The 24,237-nt window shown below is 36.4% G+C and overlaps 1 protein-coding gene across 3 annotated transcripts in view; it reads right to left on the bottom strand.

The window, feature by feature from the left end:
- Positions 1-15,688: 15,688 nt before the first annotated feature.
- Positions 15,689-24,237, bottom strand: part of LOC104589420 (protein transport protein SEC24 A-like) — a 45,834-nt gene continuing 37,285 nt past the window's right edge. Inside the window, exons 13-14 of one of the 3 annotated variants that reach the window (XM_088887436.1) lie at positions 16,426-16,666; positions 15,689-15,711 (exon numbers count right to left, since the gene is read on the bottom strand). In XM_088887436.1, the coding sequence (XP_088743562.1) occupies positions 16,433-16,666 (234 nt within the window). In that variant the 3' untranslated portion in view covers positions 15,689-15,711; positions 16,426-16,432. Of the gene's footprint in view, positions 15,712-15,847; positions 16,321-16,425; positions 16,667-24,237 lie in introns of those variants that run through there. The other 2 variants (XM_010247746.3, XM_019196345.2) reach the window with 2 other exon arrangements.

Genomic DNA, 24,237 nt, shown 5'->3' with positions numbered 1-24,237 from the left:
TCATGCTTGGCGCGCCGTTCCTTCTGTTTCGCTCAATCTCCATCACAGGCCGCTCTGTCATTGTCTGATTTTTGGTTGTCTGATTACACTCGATCTGATGTATCTACTTATCGTATTTTTGCCCCTGCTCGGTAGTTCCGTAGCTGGTTTTTTCGGACGTTTTCTAGGATCAGAAGGAACCGCTATAATGACCACCACGTGCGTTTCATTCTCTTCGATCTTATCTTTTATTGCTTTTTATGAAGTCGCACCGGGAGCTAGTGCTTGCTATCTAAGAATTGCTCCATGGATCTCATCGGAAATGTTTGATGCTATAATCCCCTAATTTTATTGGGTGAGTGGTCCATAAGGAGATAAAAGAAGATGGTGAACTAGACTAAAACACTACTCTCTCTTCTTCTCTTTTGTATTCCACGAAACCCTATCATGACCTAAGCTTTCAAAGACTGATAGATATTAGTTTTCTTTTAATTTTTGTAAGAAAAAATTAGAATAATTTCATGCTCACCTTCCCTAATTCGATCCAAGCAGTTGGGTTGCCATTTTGTTGAAATAAATGTTGCTAAATCAACTTCACCTATACACTATGCCATTTTCAGTAGAGGCTGGTTTTAGGACTGATTTGGGCGTGAACTTCTACCTTGGGATCTGCGTTTGTGGTATTTGTATTCAGTATAAATCTCCCTCTTTGTTTGGTTCTAAATCTAGTCCGGTTTATTGCAAGACCAATGCTAAAAAATGTAATTTTTCAAAACATAGGGAATTTGATTTACAAAAGGATTAGGAAATTTTTGAAAATCAGCCCAGCCATCTAGCATGGTTCGGCCATCCATATGATGGATCCTAACCCTTCTAACAAAATCTTCGATTCCAAAGACATGATTCATCTTCCTAGGCCTTCACCACTGCCTCAATGTATTATCATCTAATTAGAAAATTCCTTTGGTCCTGTATTTTTACCTTAGCAATGTCCAAGCTTTTATTTTTGTTGTTGTATATTGTGCATGAATCTCCTTTGAAGAAAAGAGAATGTCTTCTTTCCACCATTTTCCCAACACTTAATAGATTTGTCTCCAATATTGGGACTAGCAACATGTCTTGTATGCGTTGCATCCAATTCCTTGTCTTAACAGTAATAGTGTCTTTATTTTTTACCTCCACTAATATTCCATTATCAAGCTTGACTTGTAACTTGATTGACTTGTCTATATCTTTAAATATTTTCTCATTACCTGTCATGTGATTATTGCAACCACTATCCAAATACTAAGTATCATCTTTTACTTATGAAGCAACATAACATGCATAGAATAAATATTTACTTTTATCCTTCTCTTCAAAGTAATTAGCTTAATGTCTTTCCTTAAAATGGGAATCCTTCTCTACATGCCCAAATTTTTTACAATTTTGACGTTGTTGTTTTCCTCGAAACCAATAATATTTTTCAAGATGAGTGGTTTTCTTTTAGATATATGACATAGAGGATATTTTTATTTTTTATCCCTCCTAATATCTCCTCCATTTTCATCATTTGTACAATTTTTTTCTTTTCTTGAGTTTTCTCTAAATTTTCTTTCACCTCTTTTAGATTTTTGAGACCTTATATTGAGCTTAGACTGAAAGGCATTCTCCATAGAGCTTACATCATGCCTACTCAATCTTTTTTCATAAGCTTCTAGAGAGCCTACCAACTTTGTACAGAGTGGTGATATCTCTATCTTTTGACTCCTCGATGGTGCTTACTATTGGATCATATTTTTCTACCACACTAATTAATATTTCTTTACTTGAACTAATTAATATTTTTCAATCACCCTTTTCTAAGTAATATCTTCTCCATAGGATCATAATTGATTAACAATCTCTCAATCTAGAATAATAATCTTTAATGGTCTCAGAATTCTTCATCTTCATATTCTCCAAATCCCTTCTAAGAGTTTGAAGTTTAACGATATGTACCTTGGCACTGCTTGGAACTCCTCCTTTAAGGTATCCCATGCACCTTTGGCACTTGTAGCACCACTAATTATTGGAAAAATCAATGCCACCATTGCCAATTGTATGTGATAGAGAGAAAGATTATCCTTCTCCATATTATTCTATAATTTCTCTTTCTCTGTTGTAGATAGAGTAGAACTGCTTTTAGGGATATTAAATCCCTTATCTACAATTTCCCATATACCTTATGACATGAAAAGGTCCTCATTTTAATGACCCAATAGTCAGCTTTCACCAAAAAAAGTGGGGATTTTGATTTGGCTATTAGCTAGAATGGTGGCCATGATAAGGTTTGGGATAATAGGGAATTTTAGTTAAAAGTAAATAATGCCCCAAAATAGTCAAATCGGGTTATGATACCAATGTTGGGTTATGTAGGAGAGTAGAAATGTTAGGACCTAGGATGTATGTTGACTTGAAAAATGAAGGATTGTGCGTGTAAGAGTAATTTTTTTTGGTAGAAAACTATAACTTTTTCATTCCAAACAACACAGAAAACAAATCAGAGTCTGAGTACAGCAGAACAGAAGACAGAAACAGAGTGCAACAAACATGCAAACAGGATAGAAAAAGAAAAGAAAAAACAAAGTAGGAAAACAGAGGACTAAGCAGGCTCAGATCTAGCCAAAATTGAGAGCCATTCTGGGCAGTCAAATAGAAATAAGCCATGGTCTTGTGCGCCTCTCTGCGCTAGGAGATGAGCCAGTCCATTACTATTCATGTTAACAGAGGAGAGCGAAACATTCAAAGAGACCAAAGCACTATCAATGTCTTTTAGGAGAATAAATCTCTACTGGTCTGGAGAGAACGTTTTTACTAACAACTGATATAAGTTCTCTACAGTCAGATTCCACCACACAGTAGTTCAAACTTGCAAATCTAACTAGATCTAAGCTTTGTCTCATTGCGATTGCTTTTGCTTGGATGGCTGAAGTTACAATAATAGGGCCAAAACAAGCTACCAGGACCAAACTATTTGAATCTCTAATCACCGCTCCAAAACCCCCCTTATTGTTGTGCTTGAAACCTCCATCAACATTTACTTTAACTTGTCCTACCGGAGGAGGTTGCCAAAAAAGGGCTGGTGCTTATGTATCTTTAGATACATTTGTACCTTCTGAGTAGCTCTTCAAAGTCCTTACCATTAGCTACAATTGCCTATGGACATTCATTAAAATCACATGTGGAGAGTTGTTAATATTATCAAACAGATAAGAGTTTCTTGCTTTCCATAAAAACCACAAAATATATGTAGTATTTTGAAAGAGAGAGATGACATCCTCTTTCACTTGGGCACAAGATTGAAGCCAGCTTTGGAGACATTCTTTAAAAGTCACATCAGGAGGGTAGGAGTCCATTCTAGCATTGAAAATACTACCTAGCCATGTTCTCTTAGCTAGCTTACACAGACAAAGTGAATGGAAGACAATTTATGTTGTTGCACCACTGATTTAACAAGTGTCATTATTTACTATCTTCTTCTTTACTAAGAAAGCTCTAACAGGAATTGCAGCTCTGCTACATTTCCATAGAAAAATTTTGACTTTGGGCTCCATGGGGATTTTCCAAATGGTTTTCCAAAGGGTACTGTTGGAAGGCTGATCACTCCTAGCATTCTCAGACTCAATAAGATGTTTTGCTACATAGTAAGTTAACCTAAGTGTGAACCTTCCTTTTGAGTCTAGAGTCCAGGCTAGCACATCCTCCCACTCCCCTCTCGCCAAATTCAGATTTATAACTTTGCTTGCATAGAATTCCCCCCCACCTCCTTTACTAAATCTTCTTTCCATGCTCTAGTATTATTGTCAATTAATTCACTTACCAAGGTAGGAGATCCTGACCCTGGTTTAGGGCCCATTAACTTGAAACCATCTGTGGAAGCCAACTATCACCCAAAATTGAGAGGTTACTACCTTTGTTGACTAACCACATAGCTCCTTTTTGTATAATCTTCCTTCCCACTAGAATGCTTTTGCAACCCTAGGAGCCAGATGAGGGTAGATCATCCCTTAGAAAATTTTTATTTTTGATGTATTTCCCTCTTATTATTTGGGCCCACAAGCTATTTTCACCTAAAGCAATTCTCCATGCAAGCTTTGCTAGGAGAGCAAGGTTAGAATAGTAGGGATCCCTAAATCCTAAGCCCCCATCATGTTAGTTTCTTGAAATTGTTTCCCAATCCACCCAATGAATTTTGCTTCTATTTCTTTCATTCTTTCCCCACCAGAATGTTCTTTAAAGTTTACTTAACTCTTCACTAATTTTTTTTGGGATTAGAAAGCAAGACATGGCATAAGCTAGGATAGCTGCTACCATAGATTTCAACAAAGTTGCCTTCCCCGCTTGACTTAGGTACTTCTCGTTCCAGGCATTCATTTTGCATTATGCTCTCTCTACCAGCTGAGTAAAAATATTGGCTTTGGTTTTGCCAAAGGAAGTAGGTAGTCCAAGATATTTAGATGGGCTCCTTACCAATTTGATTGAGTCAAGAAAGGGCTTCAGCCTATTTACCAACACTTTTTCTATGATCGTATAGGATGCACATTCTGGGTTTTTGATCTTAGGGACTAGGGTAATGTAGGTGGAGTTCAATTCTCTTAAGAGATACCCGGATTGGAAGAAGCCTTTAACCGCATTGATTACATCTTTCTTAACAATTCCCCAATAATTTTGATAGAAAAAGTTAGGGAGACCATCCAGCCCCGGGGCTTTTCCTAGGCTCCATTTGAAATATGGCAACTTCAATCTTTTCTTCACTTACTTCTCTTTCTAGATTATTCCTCATTTCCTCTGTAATTGGGTTGGCACAGGCTTCCAAGACTCTACTCATATTTGCAGTTTGGGGGTTTGTAGATTTAAAAATATCCTCGAAATGCTCCATTAGGACTATCGATATCCTGTCATCCCCTTCTACCCAATTTCCTTCACCATCTTTGATCTTTTTAATTCTGTTTTTAGATCTTCTCTTTAGTGTGTGTAGGTGAAAAAATTTGGTATTTCTATCCCCCAACTGAACCCAATTCTGTCTCGATCTTTGAGCCCATAGCATCTCCTTTCTTTTTTGCCACTTCTCCAACTTATGTTCTAGATTCTCCACAGCTACAACATTGAATTTCTCATTTTAAACATTCATTTCATCTTCCAAGGCTTTCCTACAATCATTTATTTTGGTGTGGATGCACCCAAAAACCACTTTGTTCCATTTTTTAAAATTATGCCTTAGAAGTCTGCATTTTTCTCTCAATTTAAATTGATTGGATCATGAGAAAACTGAATTCCAATTACTCCTAACAAAAGACTCACAGTCACTATGGGTAGACCATGCTTCTATAAACCGGAAAGGCTTCCATCTCTTTGGGGGTGTAAAATCTATATCTACAACTAGAGGGAAGTGATCAAAACTTGGGGACGACAATATTTGGACACTTACATTACTAAAAACAAGCCTCCATCTTGCATTTGAAACTGCCCAATCCAATTTTGCCTTGATATTGAGGTTTCCATGCCTTTTGTTTGACCAGGTAAAACCCGACCCACTACTGTCCACTATCTCAAGACCACACTCCATTAAGCAAATTTTGTTTTTGAAAATTGCAGACCTTCTTACTGGTTTGCCTCTTTCTTTGTTTGAAGCACTAAAATGCATATTTAAGTCCCCAACACACAGCCACGACCCTTGGGAAAAGTAAGAAAGTTTTCTCCATTTCTCAATGAAGAGATTTCTCCTACTGGATTTTGGTTCTCCATAGAGGAAAGAGCAGAACCAGTCTCCAATTATATCATCATGAATTTTGTTGTGAATGTGTAATAAGGGTCAACTGCAAGTATTGTAAGATTTATGTCTTTTTCCCAAGAAAGAGCCAAACCTCCTTTTTTCCAATAGAATCTACCCCCCAACAATTCCAATCCCATAACCTCTGAAGTCTTCTCCTACAATTCAAGAGGGAAGTCTTCATTTCAATTAGGAAGCAAATGTTTATTTTTTCCTCTCGAAGGGTCTTAAGGCAATTTGAATTGTCAAGGGGAACCCATCCCTTGACAATTCCAACTATATATTTTCATTGGCATCTTAGGGGTTGTTGTGGGACAACCTCCCTAACCCACTTATTCAAGATCTAATGATAGGCGCCAAGCTTCTTTCCTAATAGTAGGGCATAACCATACCTTAGTTTCTTTCATGTGAGAACATTTCCATGCAATCATCCATGGGTTTAAAAGGGTGGTACTCTCTATTAAAGTGAAAAGATTCCCCATTCAAAATATAACAGTCATGCAATGAGTCAATATAACAAGAGGATGGGAGACATACCTCGTCACTGATGTCAATATCAATGAGCTTTGCTTCTTGGGTAGCTTCAGAGGTTGGCACCTCCACAGTTTTCTTAGTCAAGTCGTCAATGGTGATGTCTTTCGGAAGAGTCAGCCTTTCCTTGCTAGACAGAGAAGAGCCTTCTTCAGTAGGCAAAGTTTCTTGCTTCCCCAATTTTGAAAAGGGACTCTGGTCCGGTAGGTTGGGACTTATAGTAAACCTCTGCTTTTCTAAAAGATTCAGACCCAGAAGATCATTAACTTCCAGACCCAGTATTGGTTTTGGATTTGGCTCCAAACCCAACCCATTCAACGGGTCCCATCCGAGTTCAGATTTACTCTTTTTTGTTGTGGTTTGTGATTCTGTCTCTACCTGTTCTAAAATGCAGATACCCATGTGCTTTTTCTTTCTTTGAAAGGCAAGATCCGGATCTGACGCGCTGACCTTATTTTTTCCTTTAACAAGCTTATTCAAAAATATATCCTTTCTGACATTTCTTGGAACCCCTTTCTGATTTTGTTCTAATGTGCAAGTTAACACTTCCTGCATATATTCGGCTTTAGTGATTTCAAACAATTTTATCGAAGAGGTCGTTCCCGAAATGGAGGACCTAGTCTCTTTTGGGTTGGTAGCGGAGATTTTCCCAAAAATGGCAACTGTGTTCTCCATTTCATGCAGATCCTTGAGCCCACCGCCCTACCAGTCCTCCCTCCTACCCCGACTCCGGTCACCCTTCACCAGAGATAACAGCACGTTGAGCGTATCTCCGGGCACCTCATATCTGAGTTCAGTTTTGGAAGTTGAAAGAGCATTTGCCAAGAAATTATTTTGGGTTGGAACATCTCTCTGAGTCTTCACTCCCGCCCCTTCATCATTCTGGGTTCTAGTAAGAAAGTCAATCCTCTTTCTTCCTTCACTCTCCGAGGGCTCCCCCTTTACGCTGAACTCCTTGGAGGAGCTCACACTTACTGTGCTAACTGTATTGTTTGTAAACTTGAACTCCGAGGGGAGATATGTCGCTCGTAGCCAATGCCCATAAACAGTCCTATTACTTTCCATACCCATGCGCTGGTTCGCTAGTTTGGATGTGAGTTCATCTAGAAACTACTCCTCCGTAACTCAATTGAACTTTGATTCACCATCACCCAGAACTCCACACCTATAGCAGAAAATCAGAAGTCGCTCATACTAGTAGGGAAACTACATTTGTATACCTATAGGAGTAGTTTCTTGTATAGCAACCGCTAGGGCTCTAGAGATGTCAATTCGCACTCTAGCTCTCAGAAAATGCCCCAAACAGGGGATATCCTCATCATCTTCTTTAGTGATTACCTTTTCTACCGTACCGGCCTCTCTTGCTAGTCTCCTAGTCCATGCCATCGACATCATTTCTACTGGTACATCCAAAATCCGAATGGTGAGAACTATTTCAGGAAAAATGAGAAATCTGGGTTCTAGATCAGGTTCCCATCGTCGGAATAGCAGGGGATAATCCTTCACCATCTAGGACTGACTCTCCAGCACCCATTCAAGATGCGGTGTTTTCCGAAATGAAATCCAGAGAACATCCTCCATTAGCCATTCGATTTCATACTTGAACTTTCGGCTCCAAACAGATTTAATCGTGTCAAGGATCCCTTTTGTATTAATTGGTTTGTCCGCCACCATTTTGGCAAAGAGTCCCTAATAAAATCTCTTTCCTTAAACCTCTCGCACTTCTTCCCTTTCAAACCTGATCAGTTTCAGAAAAAAACCACAAATCTTCTGCTTCCCAAAGATAAGGAAAGAAAAGATGAGGGAGATAAAGCTGTATGAGTATCCTTGTTCCTTCTATCTCTCTACCAGGAAAGCACGAACTTTGTAAGAGTATATAGTTAGGCAAATAGGTAGAGTGAATGGTGAAGGCTAGCTCATGGCTTTGGGTAATGGGCACTTGAATTACTTGTGTGTTGAAACGTACATGCCATCACCACCTATTTATACTGTTGGATTTTAATTTCATAAATCCAATGGGTTTGATTGGTCAATTACATGAGCAATTGCACCTACACACTTGATTGAAAAATTAGTTTTTTCTCTTACAAAACCCAGTTTTGAACTTGTCCCACATTGGAAAATTATGAGCTTTGTTTTCAGTATTTTAATAGGAGCTGAATTATACTCCTTAGAAATAGTAGAGGAGAGTATGGGGGTTTGGTACTACGCAACGCGCGCACGTGTGCGGCGCAATGAGGCGCACTTTGCTTGCACTTCGCGCGCACCCACGTGACTCGCGGTGGTGCGATGCTGACCGTTGATCACCGTTGATGAGATCAACGGTCACGATTCAATCGAGTGTGATCAAGAGGCACAATTCAAAGTTAACAGTCATTAACTCTGTTAACTACTTTTTAAACAGTCATAACGTTTGAAATTGTGACTGTTCAAGGTGCCTTCTCTAAACCAGCACTTACCTTTTCTTCATACCTCTTCATAAACTATTTAAGGAGCATGAATCAAACTCCAAAAACACACAATTTCAAAATTCACTCTCTCTCTCTCTCAGCCCGGTCTGCTATAGTCTCACAGAAGGGTTTTTTAGAGACTTCAACTTTGCTGGTTGCAGATTCTCACCCAAGGCTCTGTTGTATTCTGGGAACAAATTTGCCTATAACCCAACAACAAACTTAGTGATACTGAGTAGGGGCAAATAACGTTCTTAAGAAAGTGTCTTTAGACGCGCCTCAGAGCTTCTCCTCCAAAGTTATAATGACCCCATTTCTCCAACATATACTAGAGCTAAGTTGGTGAAACAAAGCAAACCGACATTCTAGACCCCTTCTTTTATTTTAAATTCTTTACATAATCTAGAAAACCTGAGATAATTTGTGTTTCTAGACCCATATTGGCTCATTGGTTTCTACAAGTTTGAGCTTCTAGAAAGTGAATTATTATATAATCCTCAGACGAAAAAGTTGGGGGAAGATTTGCTAGCCCAACTCAACTAAACATTTTCAATAATTTTATTGATGACCGTAACTTCTTTGAGCTAGAAACAAGGGGTACGAAATTTACATTAAAAAGTTATGGATTTTTGAAAAATTGGATCGAACTCTGATAAATGATTAATGGATCTCTTTCTATCCCTTTGCCCGCACTCCCATCTTACTTCGAATGGGGCAGAGAATGGATTTTGGTCCTAAGCTGTTTAGGTTTGAACAAATGTGGGGAGAGAGAGCTTGCATGTTGCGTCCTATGAATTCGTGGGTTCATGGAAAGCGTGAACCTGCAAATGAAAAACAACCACGTCACCCTAGTGAATTAACAAGCATTTAACGTGATTTCTCTGTTAACGCTACTAACCATTTCCTCCTCTTCTCTCTACTAACCCAGTCAAATCAGGCCACCTGTCCTTATCTATCCAATCTTCCAACAAATGTCCAACGATCTCCTTTAACTTTAATTATCAGTTATTAATAATTATCGCTGTTAAAACGGTTTAGAATTTAAACCGAACTGATAATTAACAGCGGTTATTAATTACTGATAATGATTACTTATAATTAATTACGGATAATTAGTAAATAATATAATATAATATATTAATATAATTAATTAAATTCTAAACCGTCTTAATTAATTACTATTAATTAATAACTGATAATTAACAGCGATAATTAATTACTTATAATTAACAACGATTTTAATAATGACAATTATTAATTCTGATATAATCATTTAATATTTATATTTATTCATAATAATTATTACATAAATATATAATTAATGTTATTTACTAATATTATTATTATCAGCAATTATAATTAATAATATTATTATTATCCATTAATTATTTGATTGAGTGAATGTTAAATTATAAAACTTTCAATTATTCAATATTGGTTACTAAATTAATTATAAAAGCAATTATTATTTCATTAATTAACTAACAAAATAATTATAACAAATTTATTACTTAATATACACAAAATAAGTACATACATAATGAGAATATATTATTACTTAATAATAATTATTACTAATTTAACATTCAGTAAACCAAATAATTATTACTGAATTAATATAAATATTAAGTGATTATATCGAAATTAATAATTATCATTACTAAAATCGTTGTTAATCGTAAGTAATTATTACTGGTAATTAATTATCGCTATTAATTAAAACGGTTTAGAATTTAATTAATTATATTATTTATTGATTATCAGTAATTAATTACCGCTGTTAATTATTATCAGAAATTAATTATCAGTTATTAATTAGTATTAATTAATTAAAACGGTTTAGAATTTAATTAATTATATTAATATATTATATTATTTATTAATTATCGGTAATTAATTACCGCTGTTAATTATCAGTTAAAGGAGGTTGTTGAACATTTGTTGGGAGGTTGGAGAGATAGGGACAGGTGGCCTGATTTGAGTGGATTAGTAGAGAGGAGAGTAGAAAATTTGGACTTCATCTCACTATTTGATCTCTCCTCCCATCGTCTCTCAGCATTATGTGACCATACCACCGGCGATGTTTGGCGTTAAAAATCAACCAACGACCGGCAACCAGCGGCGAGTGATAAGTTTATCTCTTATCTTATTCTCTCCCTCCTCTCTTTATTCTTCTTCTTTTTTCTTCCTCCTTCGTCAGACGTCCAATGCACAGGGGTTCCACCCATGGTTTGGTCACTAGGTAAGGCTAGGGCTCTGATGAGAGAGCATGGGAAGGGTGTTAAAAATCAATGGACGTTAGCTGAAATCTATATTACGACCACAGGTTTTGCTGGCGGTCTGGTCAGTGGGTAAAGCTAGGGCCTAGGGCTATGACGAGAGAGTAGGGGAGGGGCATTAAAAATCAATGGATGTCATCTAAAATCTATACTACAAACAAAGAAAAAAAGGAGAAGAAGAATAAAGAGAGGAGGAGGAAGAGAATAAGAGATAAACTTAGTGTTCGCCGCTGGTTGCCAATCATCGATTGATTTGGGTTTAGTGGTCAGTTCATCTATTGTTAACAGAGCAATCCTGTTAAATATCTGTTAATTCACTAAGGTGACATGTTTGTTTTTCATTTGCAGGTTCACGCTTTCCATGAACCCACGGGGTTCACAGGATGCGAGCTCGGGGAGAGACGACTGATTTGGAACATTTAATCAATATGGGTTGGAACCAGAGGGATATGGGATCAAGGGGTATCCAATTTATTAAGAAAAGGGATCACATAGTAACTGACATAAAAAGATGGAACAAAAATCAAATTTGGTAATATTCAAGAGAAAAAATGGATAATGGACCAACAAAAACAAACTCAGGGACATTTGGTGAATAATCCAAGTCAAAGAGAATTCCTAAACAAGGAAAGAGCCCTGCAAAAACAACTGAATAATATCATACAAAGGAAAGAGATATTTTGGGCTCAAAAATCCAGAGTGGAGTGAATTAAACTTTGGGACAGAGATACAAAATTTTTCTACACCTTCACCCTCATACGAAGGAGCAGAAACCACATATTAAAAATCAAGGATGATAATGGTTCTTCGATAGGAGTTTATGAAATTAAAGTGGTTTTTTTTTTTGTGAGGAAAGCCAATGAAAGATTTACATGGGAAAATATATCCAATATGGACTTGGTGCTAGAGGAATTACAACCATGAGGACCAAAACAGGGAATTAGCCAAAGAAGTTTCATCACAAGAAATATGGGATGCAATTAATTCAATGAATGAGAATAAAGCCCCTAGATTTGATGGTTTAAATGTTTACTTTTTTAAAAAAAAGAAAAAAACTGCAATTCAATTATTGGAAGATATGTTGAGGAAGTTGTGAAGGCTTTTCCCATTCTAGTAAAATGACAAAAGGTATAAATAAAACCTTTATTACCTAATTCCAAAGAATGATAACCCAAGAAAAGTGGAGAATTTTAGGCCAATAAGCCTTTGTAACATTATCTATAAAATAATAGCTAAAGTTCTAGTTAATAGGTTGAAACCTTTAATAGGAGATATTATTACTCCCTACCAAAGTGCTTTTGTGCTAGGAAGACAAATCATCGACAATATTTTGGTGGCCCATGAAATGATGAATTCCATGATAATGGAAAAGAGAAAGCAAGGGGTTATGACTTGCAAAATTGACATGAAGAAGACGTATGAGAGATTCGAGTGAAAATTCATTGAAAATACTTTAATTAAACTATGTTTTTGTAACAAATGGGTCAACTGGATAATGCAACATATAACCTTTATGACTTATCAAATACTTATAAATTGGTCACCTTTAACTCCTTTTACTCCACCAAGGGGCATTAGGCAAGGAGATCCTTTTGTCTCCCTATATATATTTGTTCTTTGTAGTGAAGTGCTTTGCAGAATGGTTTGCAAAGAAAATTCTGGATGCAAGGAGGTTTTAGGATTTAAACCCTCAAAATATGGGCCTAACTTCCCATTTCTTCAATTTGTTGATGATTGTTTCATTTTTGTTAAAGCAAAATTGGAAAACATAGAGAAAGTTAAAAAAAATCATGGAACTTTTTTTGGGACAATAACCAAATTTCTCAAAACCGAGTATCTATTTTTCCCAAAATATTCATAGACGTGTTAAGAGGCTCATCTCTGGTATCCTTAAGATTCCCATCGAAAAGAAAAAAAAGTCTATCCCTAGGAATGACAACCGGGTGGGGCGAGGACGGGGAGCCTCTCCCCATCCTTGACCCCGCAAAAATCCCCGTCCCCATGGGAATCCCATTCCCCGTGATTTTTTATAATGTTAACCATTTTGTTTTTTTATTTTATTTAAAAAATAAAAATAAAATAATTAAAATTTACAATCCTATTAGAAAAGATTCAAACATATTCAACCATATTCTTAAAAATATTAATATATATATTAGTGGGGATCCCATGGGGCAGGAGTCAGGGTTCCCATGAGGCGAGGGCTGATCTTCCGGTCCCCGACTCGTCCTTGCTAACGAGGATGAAAATTTCCCCATCGCTGTCCTTGTGGGGGGAAATCATCCCTATCCCCACCTCATTTAAGGCAGTAAAGACACTTACAAAAACAATGATTGAAAAGCCGTTAATGAGGGCTTTTAAAATATTCTTTCCCGAGCTGGTAGAGTTACTTTAATTAAATCTTCTATTGGAATGATGCCCCAATTTTTAATGATGGCTTTTAAAATTCCAAAAACAATGATTCAAAATATCTTCGATTGGAATAATGCCCCAATTTTTAATGAGTTCTTTTAAAATTCCAAAAACAATGACTGAAAATATGGAGAAAAAATAGAAAGGTTTTCTTGCAAACATTAATGACTACAAAGGCATCCACGAATGGGGGTTGGGGGATTAAAATACTTAAATGGGTTAATGCTGTTGGGTGTTAGCATCGCCAAATTAGGATGGAAAATCCTCAACCGAATAATTTTATGGGTAAAAGTTATAAAGCAAAAATACCTCAAGAGAGAATCTTTTTGGGTGGCTAAACCGAAGAAGAATGCCTTATGGGCTTGGAGGGGTGTCCTAGGGATATCCTTAATAGGCTAGAAATTAGAAAACGGAAAATCAATAAGGTTCTGCGATGATATTTGGGTTGGAGATAGTCCCATTAGAAAATGGAAAATCAACGAGGAAAGTCAAGACTCCTTGGTAAGTGGTAATCCCATTTACGTGGTCAGTTAGACCCCACTTGGAATATCAGCAACTTAATCAGTTTTTATAAGGATATTAGCACCAGGAATGACCTCCAAGTTTCTTATGAGCATGCGTTGAGGGAAGGAAACTTTGTCACTGATAGATTGGCGGCTCTCGGACACTCGATGGAGATCTCCAACTCATACCTGTCTGATCCTACTGTGTAATATTTGTTTCTGGGATGCTTGTTTCAAACGTCACTTTTCTTTGTAATGCATTTTCTAAAATATCAAAAAGAAAAAAAAAAGAGAACAAAAACATTTCCAAGTACTGCATACAAATTGCCAATAAATTAGTAGACGGATGCTGGTTTCAGAACTTGCCTTAGAAAGAAGACAAATGTGAGGTGGAAGTGTCCAGTTGAACCTTCTCTAAACGACTTCACAAGTATTGGCTTGTTGAAATGAAGAAACTTCCCAAGAAAATGCCCTCATCTTTGAAGGGTTGGGTTTGACTATATTGTTTTACCCAATGTTCAGAAATCTGGACTGGGTATAGAACCAGAGAAGGGAAAGGTTCACGGGTCAGGTTCAACTGGGGTCAAATCGTGATGACATGGCATATACGGATATACACCATAGGCTATCTAAATACTAAATATAATATATTTATATATGATAAGTAGATGATTTTAAAGCAAATGATTAGGGTTCAATTCTTTTAATTTACTTTTTCTTTAAAATACGTGTATAATAAATTAATATGTATAATAAAAAAATCATTAATTAACATAAATAAAGAGGTAGATTAATGATAATCAAGCAATATATTGAAATTAGAGGTCATGAGTTCAAGTCTTTTTAAATACATTTTATAATTTATATCTCAAGTAAATAAAATAATGACCATTTTATTGATTTATTCATAAAAAGTCGTTATTAAAAAGGACAATTTTGTCTCATCCAAGTGTTGACAACTTTACTCCAGGTGGGACTGGGAGATGGGTATCATTTACCCGATATCCAGGGAAATAAATTTTTCCATGAGCTTAACACAAATCTGAAAAAAGAATATGGGTTTCTTGGTCAATGAAAACCAAAATCTCATTGACCAATTTCTCCCCTCCCAAAATCCAAAAAACGAACAGGAAAACCTCTCCCATTGATCTAACAAAAGAGAAACAGAAAGCTGTCCTAAGTGATCCACGTTCCAAATCCTCTCCCATCCATTTTTCATGAGATTCAAAGAGACTCTCGAGAGAATAAGCACAAAGGTTTGAGTGCTTCATGATCTCTAAAACCTCTCCTAAATCCAAAATCTCGTGACATTAAAATACCCGAGGAGATGAAGAGGAAACAAGGGAATTTTAGATGAAGATAGTATGAATGGCCTTGAAAATTTTGGTTTCAACAAACCCCAATATCATAATGTCCATCTTCAATGAGGGCTCAACAGCTTATTCTTGCAGATATTATCGCATCCACCACGCCACCTCTAACATAGCTTGCTTTTGTAGACTTCCCACCAAAACCCATCACTACCATCTAAATGGTCCTGCTACCACAGCCTCCAAGATTTCAGGAGGGAGCGATTGACTTATCTATTGAGGAGGTAAAAGAGAGATGCCAATGTTTGAGTGACTTACCCATTTCTCCTCCAAGAAAAAAAAAAAAAAAACAAAGGGAAGGGAAAGCCGTTTTCTTGTTTCTCTAGAGTCCTTTAGAGATGGGGGTAAAAGTATCAGATGCATCAAGAAAAACCTAGTTGTATTACTTCACTGTGCCTGCACACCATAAAGATGGTTACCTAACATATGATAATAATAATTTAATATGATGATCTTACTGACCAATCAGTTGAACGATTAAATCATCGGAACCCATTAGAACCCAAAAAGTTAAAACCATTAAATCAGGAGCTGATAAGAAAAATAATTCTGTTGTCATTGATGGTTTTAAACTTTTTTAACAAGTCTTTAAAAGAATACAATAAATATTCCAAATTAAAGCCTTTTTGTTCCAGTGTAAACTTTTAACACAAAAATCAAGAAGTTAATTTTACATGCTGGTTTAAATCATTGTGAGAAAACAAAGAAAAAAAGGGAAAAAACGAAATATTGCTGGTGAACTTGCTTCCTTGTACCCAGCAACCTCCACATCTAAAACTGGAAACCTCTAAAGAACCTCTTCCCGGACACTAACAAGGGCAAGGAAATGTACATTCAAGGACAACCTCAAATATAACCTCCCTATCATGCCAGTTTTTTTCTCACATGTCTTCCGTGATAACATATATCTTTTTGAAAACATTTTCCGGTACCATGACATCTTTTCCTTCTCTCAATAGAATATTTAGTTGCCTGAGAAAAGTGCTTGTTATAATCCTTCATAGACTGAATATAAATCATTGATCAAATTTTCTTTTTTCTATTGCATGTATAAAACAAGACCTATTTACAAACCAAGAATGAAATCATTAAATTTAAAATTCAGTGTACCTCCATATCATGCACTTTGCTGAATTTGCCGATGTATTTGCAGCATCCAATCAACATACCCACAGGTTCCACAATTCTGGTCTTCCAAAAGGTTTGCAAACAGCAAGAAAGCTTCTCTTGGCTGCTCCCCTTGTCTTAAAAGCTGGGGCAGCTGATAATAGGAAGGGTTGCTTGCCCTAAATCTCTTTAGTATTGCCATTAACTTTCTTGACATCTCATTATCTAGCTCACAAAGGCTAACCTGAATTGCAAAAACAAAAAGAACAAAACTGTGTTGTAGAAGCTCAAGTGTCTCAAAGGCACTAAAAGACAAGCCAAAAGGAGAATATAGAAGCAAAAGAGAGAAAATGATTCAGGCACGAAAGCTAGGTTAAACATCCTAGTTCAATATTATTATTGGATGATCCCGTTACAATTTCTGAGGGAAATGCCCTACTCACTGACAACATCAAATAAGTAAATAAAAGGAATATTTGAGAGGCATTAAACAACTAAATAAGCCATCAAGACATGTTATCAAGAGACAATATGAGTCATAAAAGATCAAAACAGCTTGCGAAGATGTTTACATTTTACAAGATAAAAATAATTCTGAACCTATTTTATCAGTAACCAGATCAAACTTTATTAAATGCAACACGATGAGATGTATACAATCCACTAGCTCCTCAAGAGAGAAGTAGCCGGATCCAAATCTATCATTGGAAAGCATAGTACAACATAGAGTTCCATTGAAGTACATTAGTTATCCCAAGTGCCCACCATAATTACATTATTCTGGTGTAGAACCCCCCCCCAACAAAATTACATCTTTTCTTGATTTTTTTATTCTCTGTCATTTTTGAAACCAGAACCTAAATAATCTCTTCTCCTAAAATTATCTTTAGTTCCTATTTATCTCCAAAATTATCTCTAATTTATAGAGAGTTTCTCTATATTATCTCTAATTCCTATTTATCCTCTCCCCTACTTTTTATCTATATCTATCTAAATAAATTTGGATTAAAAAATTTAAGAATTATTTAAATATTCTAACAAAATTATATAATAACTTTAAAATATTTATTAAAAACACAAACAATAATTTTGTATTTTTACAAAATATATCACGAAATTATGTACTAACAATCTAAATTATGTTTTTCCGGATTATCAATTTAAATGTTTCTCAAATATTTAATAATATGTAATAGCTTTAAATATTTAACATAACTAGATTTTAAATAGTTAAAATAACGGAATTATGAAATAAATTAAAAAAATCAAAGTAGAAAAATAATTATAACATAATATTGAAATTAATAATAATTTTATATATTACAAAATTAATAATGAAATTATGTGATAATGGTATAAATTATGATTTTATGGATAATTAAATTCAATAAATAATTAATATCTTAAAATTTAAATATTTTACTATTATTTAAGTATTTAAATAACTAAATATTTAACATAACTAGATTTTTATTAGTTAAAATAAAGAAATTATGTAATGAATTTAAAAAAATCTGAAAATTAGAAATATAATTCTAACATAATATTGAAATAAATAATAATTTAATATTTTTACATAATATTGTAAATAACTAATTTCACTTATATCAAATAATAATTCGAGAAAATAACTTTCAAAAAAATAATATTTATTAATAATAATTTTAAACTCTTAATCTGTATTTATTATATAATTATATATACTAAAATTAATATTTATTGTATTTCAGTAATTATCTATTGTTTTTGTGATAAATGTATTTTCAATGATTATGTATAAATTTATTTTGTTTTGTTATTTAACAGAAAACTTTCAATAACTATTGGAGAATAAACTACTACTATTGAATTTTTTTGAATTTCATTTATTGTACTTATTGTATTTATTGTATTTTTGTTATAACTTATTGCCTAATTAATATTTATTAGAGATTAAACTATTATTAGAGATTATACTATTTATTGACTAAATTAATATATTTTTAGTACTTATTGTATTTTTGTAATTATTGTATTTTTTCATTACCAATATATTTTCAATAATTGTGTATTTTCACTATAAATTTTCAATAATTATTGGAGATTAAACTATTGTTATTTATTGGAGATAAGACTATTAATTTAGCTAAAATTATGAGTGTTCACGAGTTGGTTCGGTCCGGCTGTAGGCTATTTGGACAACCAAATTGACCTAGTCAGGTTGAGGAGTTGGTCAACTGAAACCGAGTGACCTTTTGTGAAAACCAACCCACTCAAGTTGTATTGGTTTGGGTCAGTTTTCACCAAAGGTCAGTTGGTTCAATAGATTTAAACTTAAAAGTTAAATTTAATTTTAAAAATCACAATACAATTAATAAAAAATAAATTTAAAAATTAGATTTATGAAACAAAGCATTTTAGACTAAGAAATATGAGAAGTTTCTCACTTTTTCATAATAAATATATATGGTTATGTCGTTTGATTTTGGTCATTTTACAAATGGCCAAAGTGAAACTGATCCAAATTGGTCGAATTGGGAATTTTTTGAACCAAAGCTGACAAAAAATACTAGAAAACTGACCAATGCGGGTCGAGTTGATCGGGTTGCTCGGTTTCATAAGTTTGATGAATAAACCTAACTAAAATTAATTATTGTTATTTTTGTATTATAAAAAAATTATTAAAAGTAGTATATAAAATATGAATAATTATTAATTATTTAAAAAGTTGAAAATATAAAACAATTATATTTGTCATTAGGCCCATGATTTTTTATTCCAAAAATACCCTTATCACTTTTTTATACAGAAAACAAAATTGGCCAAATATAGCCAATAAAGCGGTTGCCTGTGTCTTATTAAGGGCAAAAATGCTATTTTTGTTTCTATTTTCTTTTGGTTAAATTTATTTAAATGAACATTAGGGTCAACACTATCATTTTCCACTATCATCTAATGGAAGATTGATTAAATCCGTTGCAAATTATAAGTGGTGTTTTAGTAAAATGCTAACTATAGGGCTGATTTTAGTAAATGCATGATACTATAAGGGTATTTGAGTAAATGACCCTTTCTATTATTTATCTGGTATAGACCCCCCCCTCCCCCAACAAAATTACATTACTTGTAAAATTAGAATTATTGAAGTGAATAAGATGCTAAACAGGATGAAGAAAAAGGTGTTAGGTGGAAAGGTATGGAAGAGGTAGGCTTATTATGGCTAATTAAACTATTTATTAAGATAATGAAGACAAAGATGGTGCTAGATGAATGGAGAAAAACACTATGGTGCCTACATTTAAAAACATGTGCCATACAAAGCTATAAGAATAATTTTGGGATTAAACTCATAATTGAGCAAAGGTTATGGCTTGTATCAGAAAGGGTTAAGAAATTTAAGGGACCATGAATCAGAAAGGGCAACCTTCTTGTTACAAATTCTTGATTCAGTTGCCCTGGATTTCTCTAAATCAGATGGCCGGATTTGGATTCCACACCCCAAAGGTCGTTTTTCTTGTGCCTCCTTTTTTCTTTCTTGTGTTCAGACCCAAACTATCTTCCTTGCCTTGCTGATGAAATCTGGTCTAAATCTATTCCTCCCAAGGTTGGGGCTTTGTGTTGCGAAGATTTCCATGGGAAAATAAACACTCCGGATGTTTTGCAAAAAGAAGATCCTTTATGTGCCTGTCCCGGTGTCCCCTAACCGGTGTACCATGTGTAAAGCAAGTGGAGAAAACTGCTACCAACTTCTGATATCCTGCCTGTTTGTTGATAGTCTCTGGGAAAAGATTTTTGAGCTTCTTGGTCAAAGGTGGAGCTTGCCTACTCAGATTAGAAGTCTCTTTGAACCAACGACTTTCAGTTGGCCAAATAGAAGGGGTAAAATTCTGTGGAGATGTACCAGGACTGCATTGATTTGGACGGTGTGGGAGGAAAGGAATGGCACAGTGTTCAATGATAATGAAAGAAAAAAGGAAGCAGTTCTGGATTGCATCTTATATAGAGCTTTAATGTGGGCCAAGTCTCTAAAGTTATTTTCTGATTTCTCCTTTGATGATATGTGGAGAAATTTGGAAGCTGTAGCTAGTAGTTCTGCTACAAGGAGTAAACCTGTTGTGGGCTGGAAACCACCGGATGAAGGATTTATCAAACGGAACTTTGGTGGCTACAGCCTAGGGAACCTAAGCCGGCTGGTATAGGGGGAGTTTTTAGAAACTATGAAGGTCATATTATTGCTATGTTCTCAGGTTCAGTTGGAGTACGGGACTCGGTTTTTGCAGAGTTCCAAGCTGTCCCGCAAGGAGTAAAGTTTCCTAGAGATTTTAAATTATGATAGATTGTTAAGTGAAGGTGACTCATAAACTGGCAATAGGGTGGTTTAAGTGGCTGGTCAGAGATATGACAATTTCAGTCCAATGGGAAAGGAGGTCAGCTAACGGGATAGCTGATTTCTTTGCAAAACAGGGGGTGCATAAGTCTGAATTATTCTGGACTCAGTTGTAATCTGGTTATATGGCAGGGGCTGTATCTCGTGCCTCTGCTGGTTGTACTCTGTGATACTTAACTATGTTCTAATAAAGCTAATATCATTTATCAAAAAAAAAAAAAGAAAATTGACAATTGGTAACATCTGGCTATATTTTCCACCTTTTCTACTATTGGCTTATTAGGTGAGTTATCCAGTTATTGTTCTTCTCCTCTCCTATTCAGTTGAGAGCATGTTATCACGGACCTAGACTCCTCTAGCGTCTCGTGCAGCACTTGGGCAGCAGTCCGTCGCTCCGCAAGTCAGCCTTCCCCACTTAGAGTACTCCAAGTAGCTTACCAACTCGTCCCTCACACTAAGGCGCACACTTAGGCAACAAAGGCACAGTGCACACAAGGAAAGAGAGACAGAGAACTCAAAGGAACTCCTTGTAATGCTCAAGAGAGGAATACAACACTTGTTTGCTTGGTGAATGCAAATAAGGGAGGGGGTCCCCTTTTATAGGCACTTCCACCTCCTTAAAGGATTTCTCTAGAACATGAATGTTCTAGACTTGCTTCTAGACTCCTCCTTCTAGACTTAACTTTGTTCCCTTAAGTACATGAATGCTCTAGAATAGTTCTAGAAGTGTGTACAAGTATGTACAAGGTTTAAGGATGTTCATTAGGCTTTTAGAATGCTTCTGGAATCTCCTTGAATTCTCTTGAAGTGTCTTGGGGCTTCTGAAAGCTTCTAGAGTGTTCTTGAAACCTCTCTTCCATCAGTCCTTCCCACGGTAGGGTCGAGTCACATAGCCTCATTCTTGGCACCTCGTGACATCCTCCCCCACTTAATTTGGTGACGTCCTCATTGCTTCTTCATCATGGTAGTGACAAATCAAGTGTTCAAAGTGCCAAAGATCTTCTATGCGTTCCCAACTCACTTTGTTTGGAAAGTCTTTCCACTTGATGAAGTATTCCTTGTAGGGTGGCACGCCACACCTTCTCATCGTCCGATCTGTTAGGATGCATTTTTCTTCTTTGTCAAACGATGTGACCACAACCGTGGGTGCCCTCTATGAGTCACTTAGGCTGGGTCCTCCATGTCTTTGTGATATGGTTTGAGGTAGCTCACATGGAAAACAAGATGTATCTTTAGCCTAGAGGGTAGTTGGACTTGGTATGACACCTTGCCCACCCTCTTGACAATGGGGAATGGCCCTTCATATCTCCGACCAACCCCTTGTGCACCTTCCTTAGGAACTTGAACTGTTGAGGGAGTAGCTTGACAAGCAAGTCCCCAATGTTGAATTCCACGTGCCACCTCTTTTGGTCAGCCCACTTTTTCATCTTTTTGGTGGCTTTGGCCAAGTAGGCTTGAGCCAAGTCTGCCTGTTCCTCCCAACTCTAGGCAGCACGATAGGCTTCTGGATTCTTTCTTGTATAGCCAACCGCAAGCGCTATCGGTTGTTGTCCTATGGCAAGTTCAAAGGGGCTTTGGTTGGTTAACTCATGCTTCCGTAAGTTAGGACTGGGCTACGTCCAACCTCTTAGTCCAATCCGTTTGGTTGGCACTCACATAGTGTTCTTCATGAAAGCTGGGAGAAGCACAACTCCGATCCTAAGAGTTTGAACCTGCTTTGTCTGACCATCTGTCTGAGGGTGAAAGTTGGTGGAGAAGCACAACTCCGATCCTAAGAGTTTGAACAACTCTGTGTGGAACTTGCCTATGAACCTGGGGTCCCAATCACTAATGATGCTCTTAGGTACACCCCAGTATTTCACTATGTTCTTCATGAATAAGCAAGCAACCTCTTTTGTTGTGCAATTGGTCGGGCGCATACTTGAAAAATTTGTCCAGATATGCCTTGTGTGCTAATAAGTGGGCACCCTTCTGACTTTGGAAAGGCTGAGATGAAGTCCATGGAGACACTCTCCCATGGGCACTCAGGTGTGGGTAAAGGTTCCAACAAACTACGTAGTGCCTATTGCTCCACCTTGTCCTATTAGCACACAAGGCATATCTGAACATAGGCCTCTACATCATCTGTCATGTGAGGCCAATAATAAGCTGCTTCAACCAAGGCTAAGGTGTGGCGCTGGCTTGGATGCTCAGCCCATGGAGTGTCATAACACTTTCGTAATATCTCCCGTAGATTACCCCACTTGGGCACATAGGACCTATTCCCCTTAGTATAAAGTAATCCATCTTGCACCAAAAATCGCCTTGTCTTGCCTTCTTGGGCTGCCTTGATCAGCTCTTTGGATAGCACATCTTGCTCCAACCTTTCTTGTATGTGATCTAGGATATGGTTCTTTGGACCACTCATGGCCGCTAATCTTTGTAATGGGGCCAACTCGGACCTAGATTCCTCTAGCGTCTCGTGCAGCACCTGGGTAGCGGTCCGTCGCTCCCAAGTCAGCCTTCCCCACTTAGAGCACTCTCCTGGCTCTTTAGACCAAGTAGCTTACCAACTCGTCCCTTACACTAAGGCACACACTTAGGCAACAAAGGCATAATGCACACAAGGATAGAGAGATAGAGAACTCAAAGGAACTCCTTGTATTGCTCAAGAGAGGAATACAACACTTGTTTGCTTGGTGAATGCAAATGAGGGAGGGGATCCCCTTTTATAGGCACTTCCACCTCCTTAAAGGATTTCTCTAGAGCATGAATGTTTTAGACTTGCTTCTAAACTCCTCCTTCTAGACTTATCTTAATTCCCTTAGGTACATGAATGCTCTAGAATAGTTCTAGAAGTATGTATAAGTATGTACAAGATTCAAGGGTGTTCATGTGGCTTTTAGAATGCTTTTGAAATCTCCTTGAACTCTCTTGAAGTGTCTTGGGGCTTCTGAAAGTTTCTAGAGTGTTCTTGAAACCTCTCTTCCATCAGCCCTTCCCACATTAGGGTCGAGTCACAGCCTCAACCTTGGCACTCGTGACAATATGCCGATGCAAATTGGACTAGTTTTCTTGACACCCGTGGGTCTACTTCTGGGTGGTGTGCCTTTATGGGTGATTCACTCATCCCTTGGAAGTGTAAGAAACAACAAACAGTCCCCAAGTCTTCCATTGAAGCAGAATATAGGGCAATATCTTTTGTTTGCAATGAGATTGTTTGGTTACAATCTCTCTTTATGGATCTTGGTATTTAGCTTCCTACTCCTATTCCTCTTTATGCAAACAATACGAGAGCTATCAAGATTGCATCTAACCCTCTCTTCCATTTGAGGACCAAGCACATCGAGGTTGACTGCCACTTTATACGAGATCTTTACATTGTTGGGTCTATATCGCTTCCTCATGTAGCCTCAGACATGCAAATTGCTGATATCTTCACCACCAAGGCTATGGCTAGAGTTCAGCAC

Source organism: Nelumbo nucifera, chromosome 5, assembly GCF_055504915.1.
Source record: "Nelumbo nucifera cultivar China Antique chromosome 5, China Antique-T2T, whole genome shotgun sequence".
Classification (NCBI taxonomy): Eukaryota; Viridiplantae; Streptophyta; class Magnoliopsida; order Proteales; family Nelumbonaceae; genus Nelumbo; species Nelumbo nucifera.
Note: the sequence above shows the minus strand (reverse complement) of the source record. Positions and strands in the feature narration are given on the sequence as shown.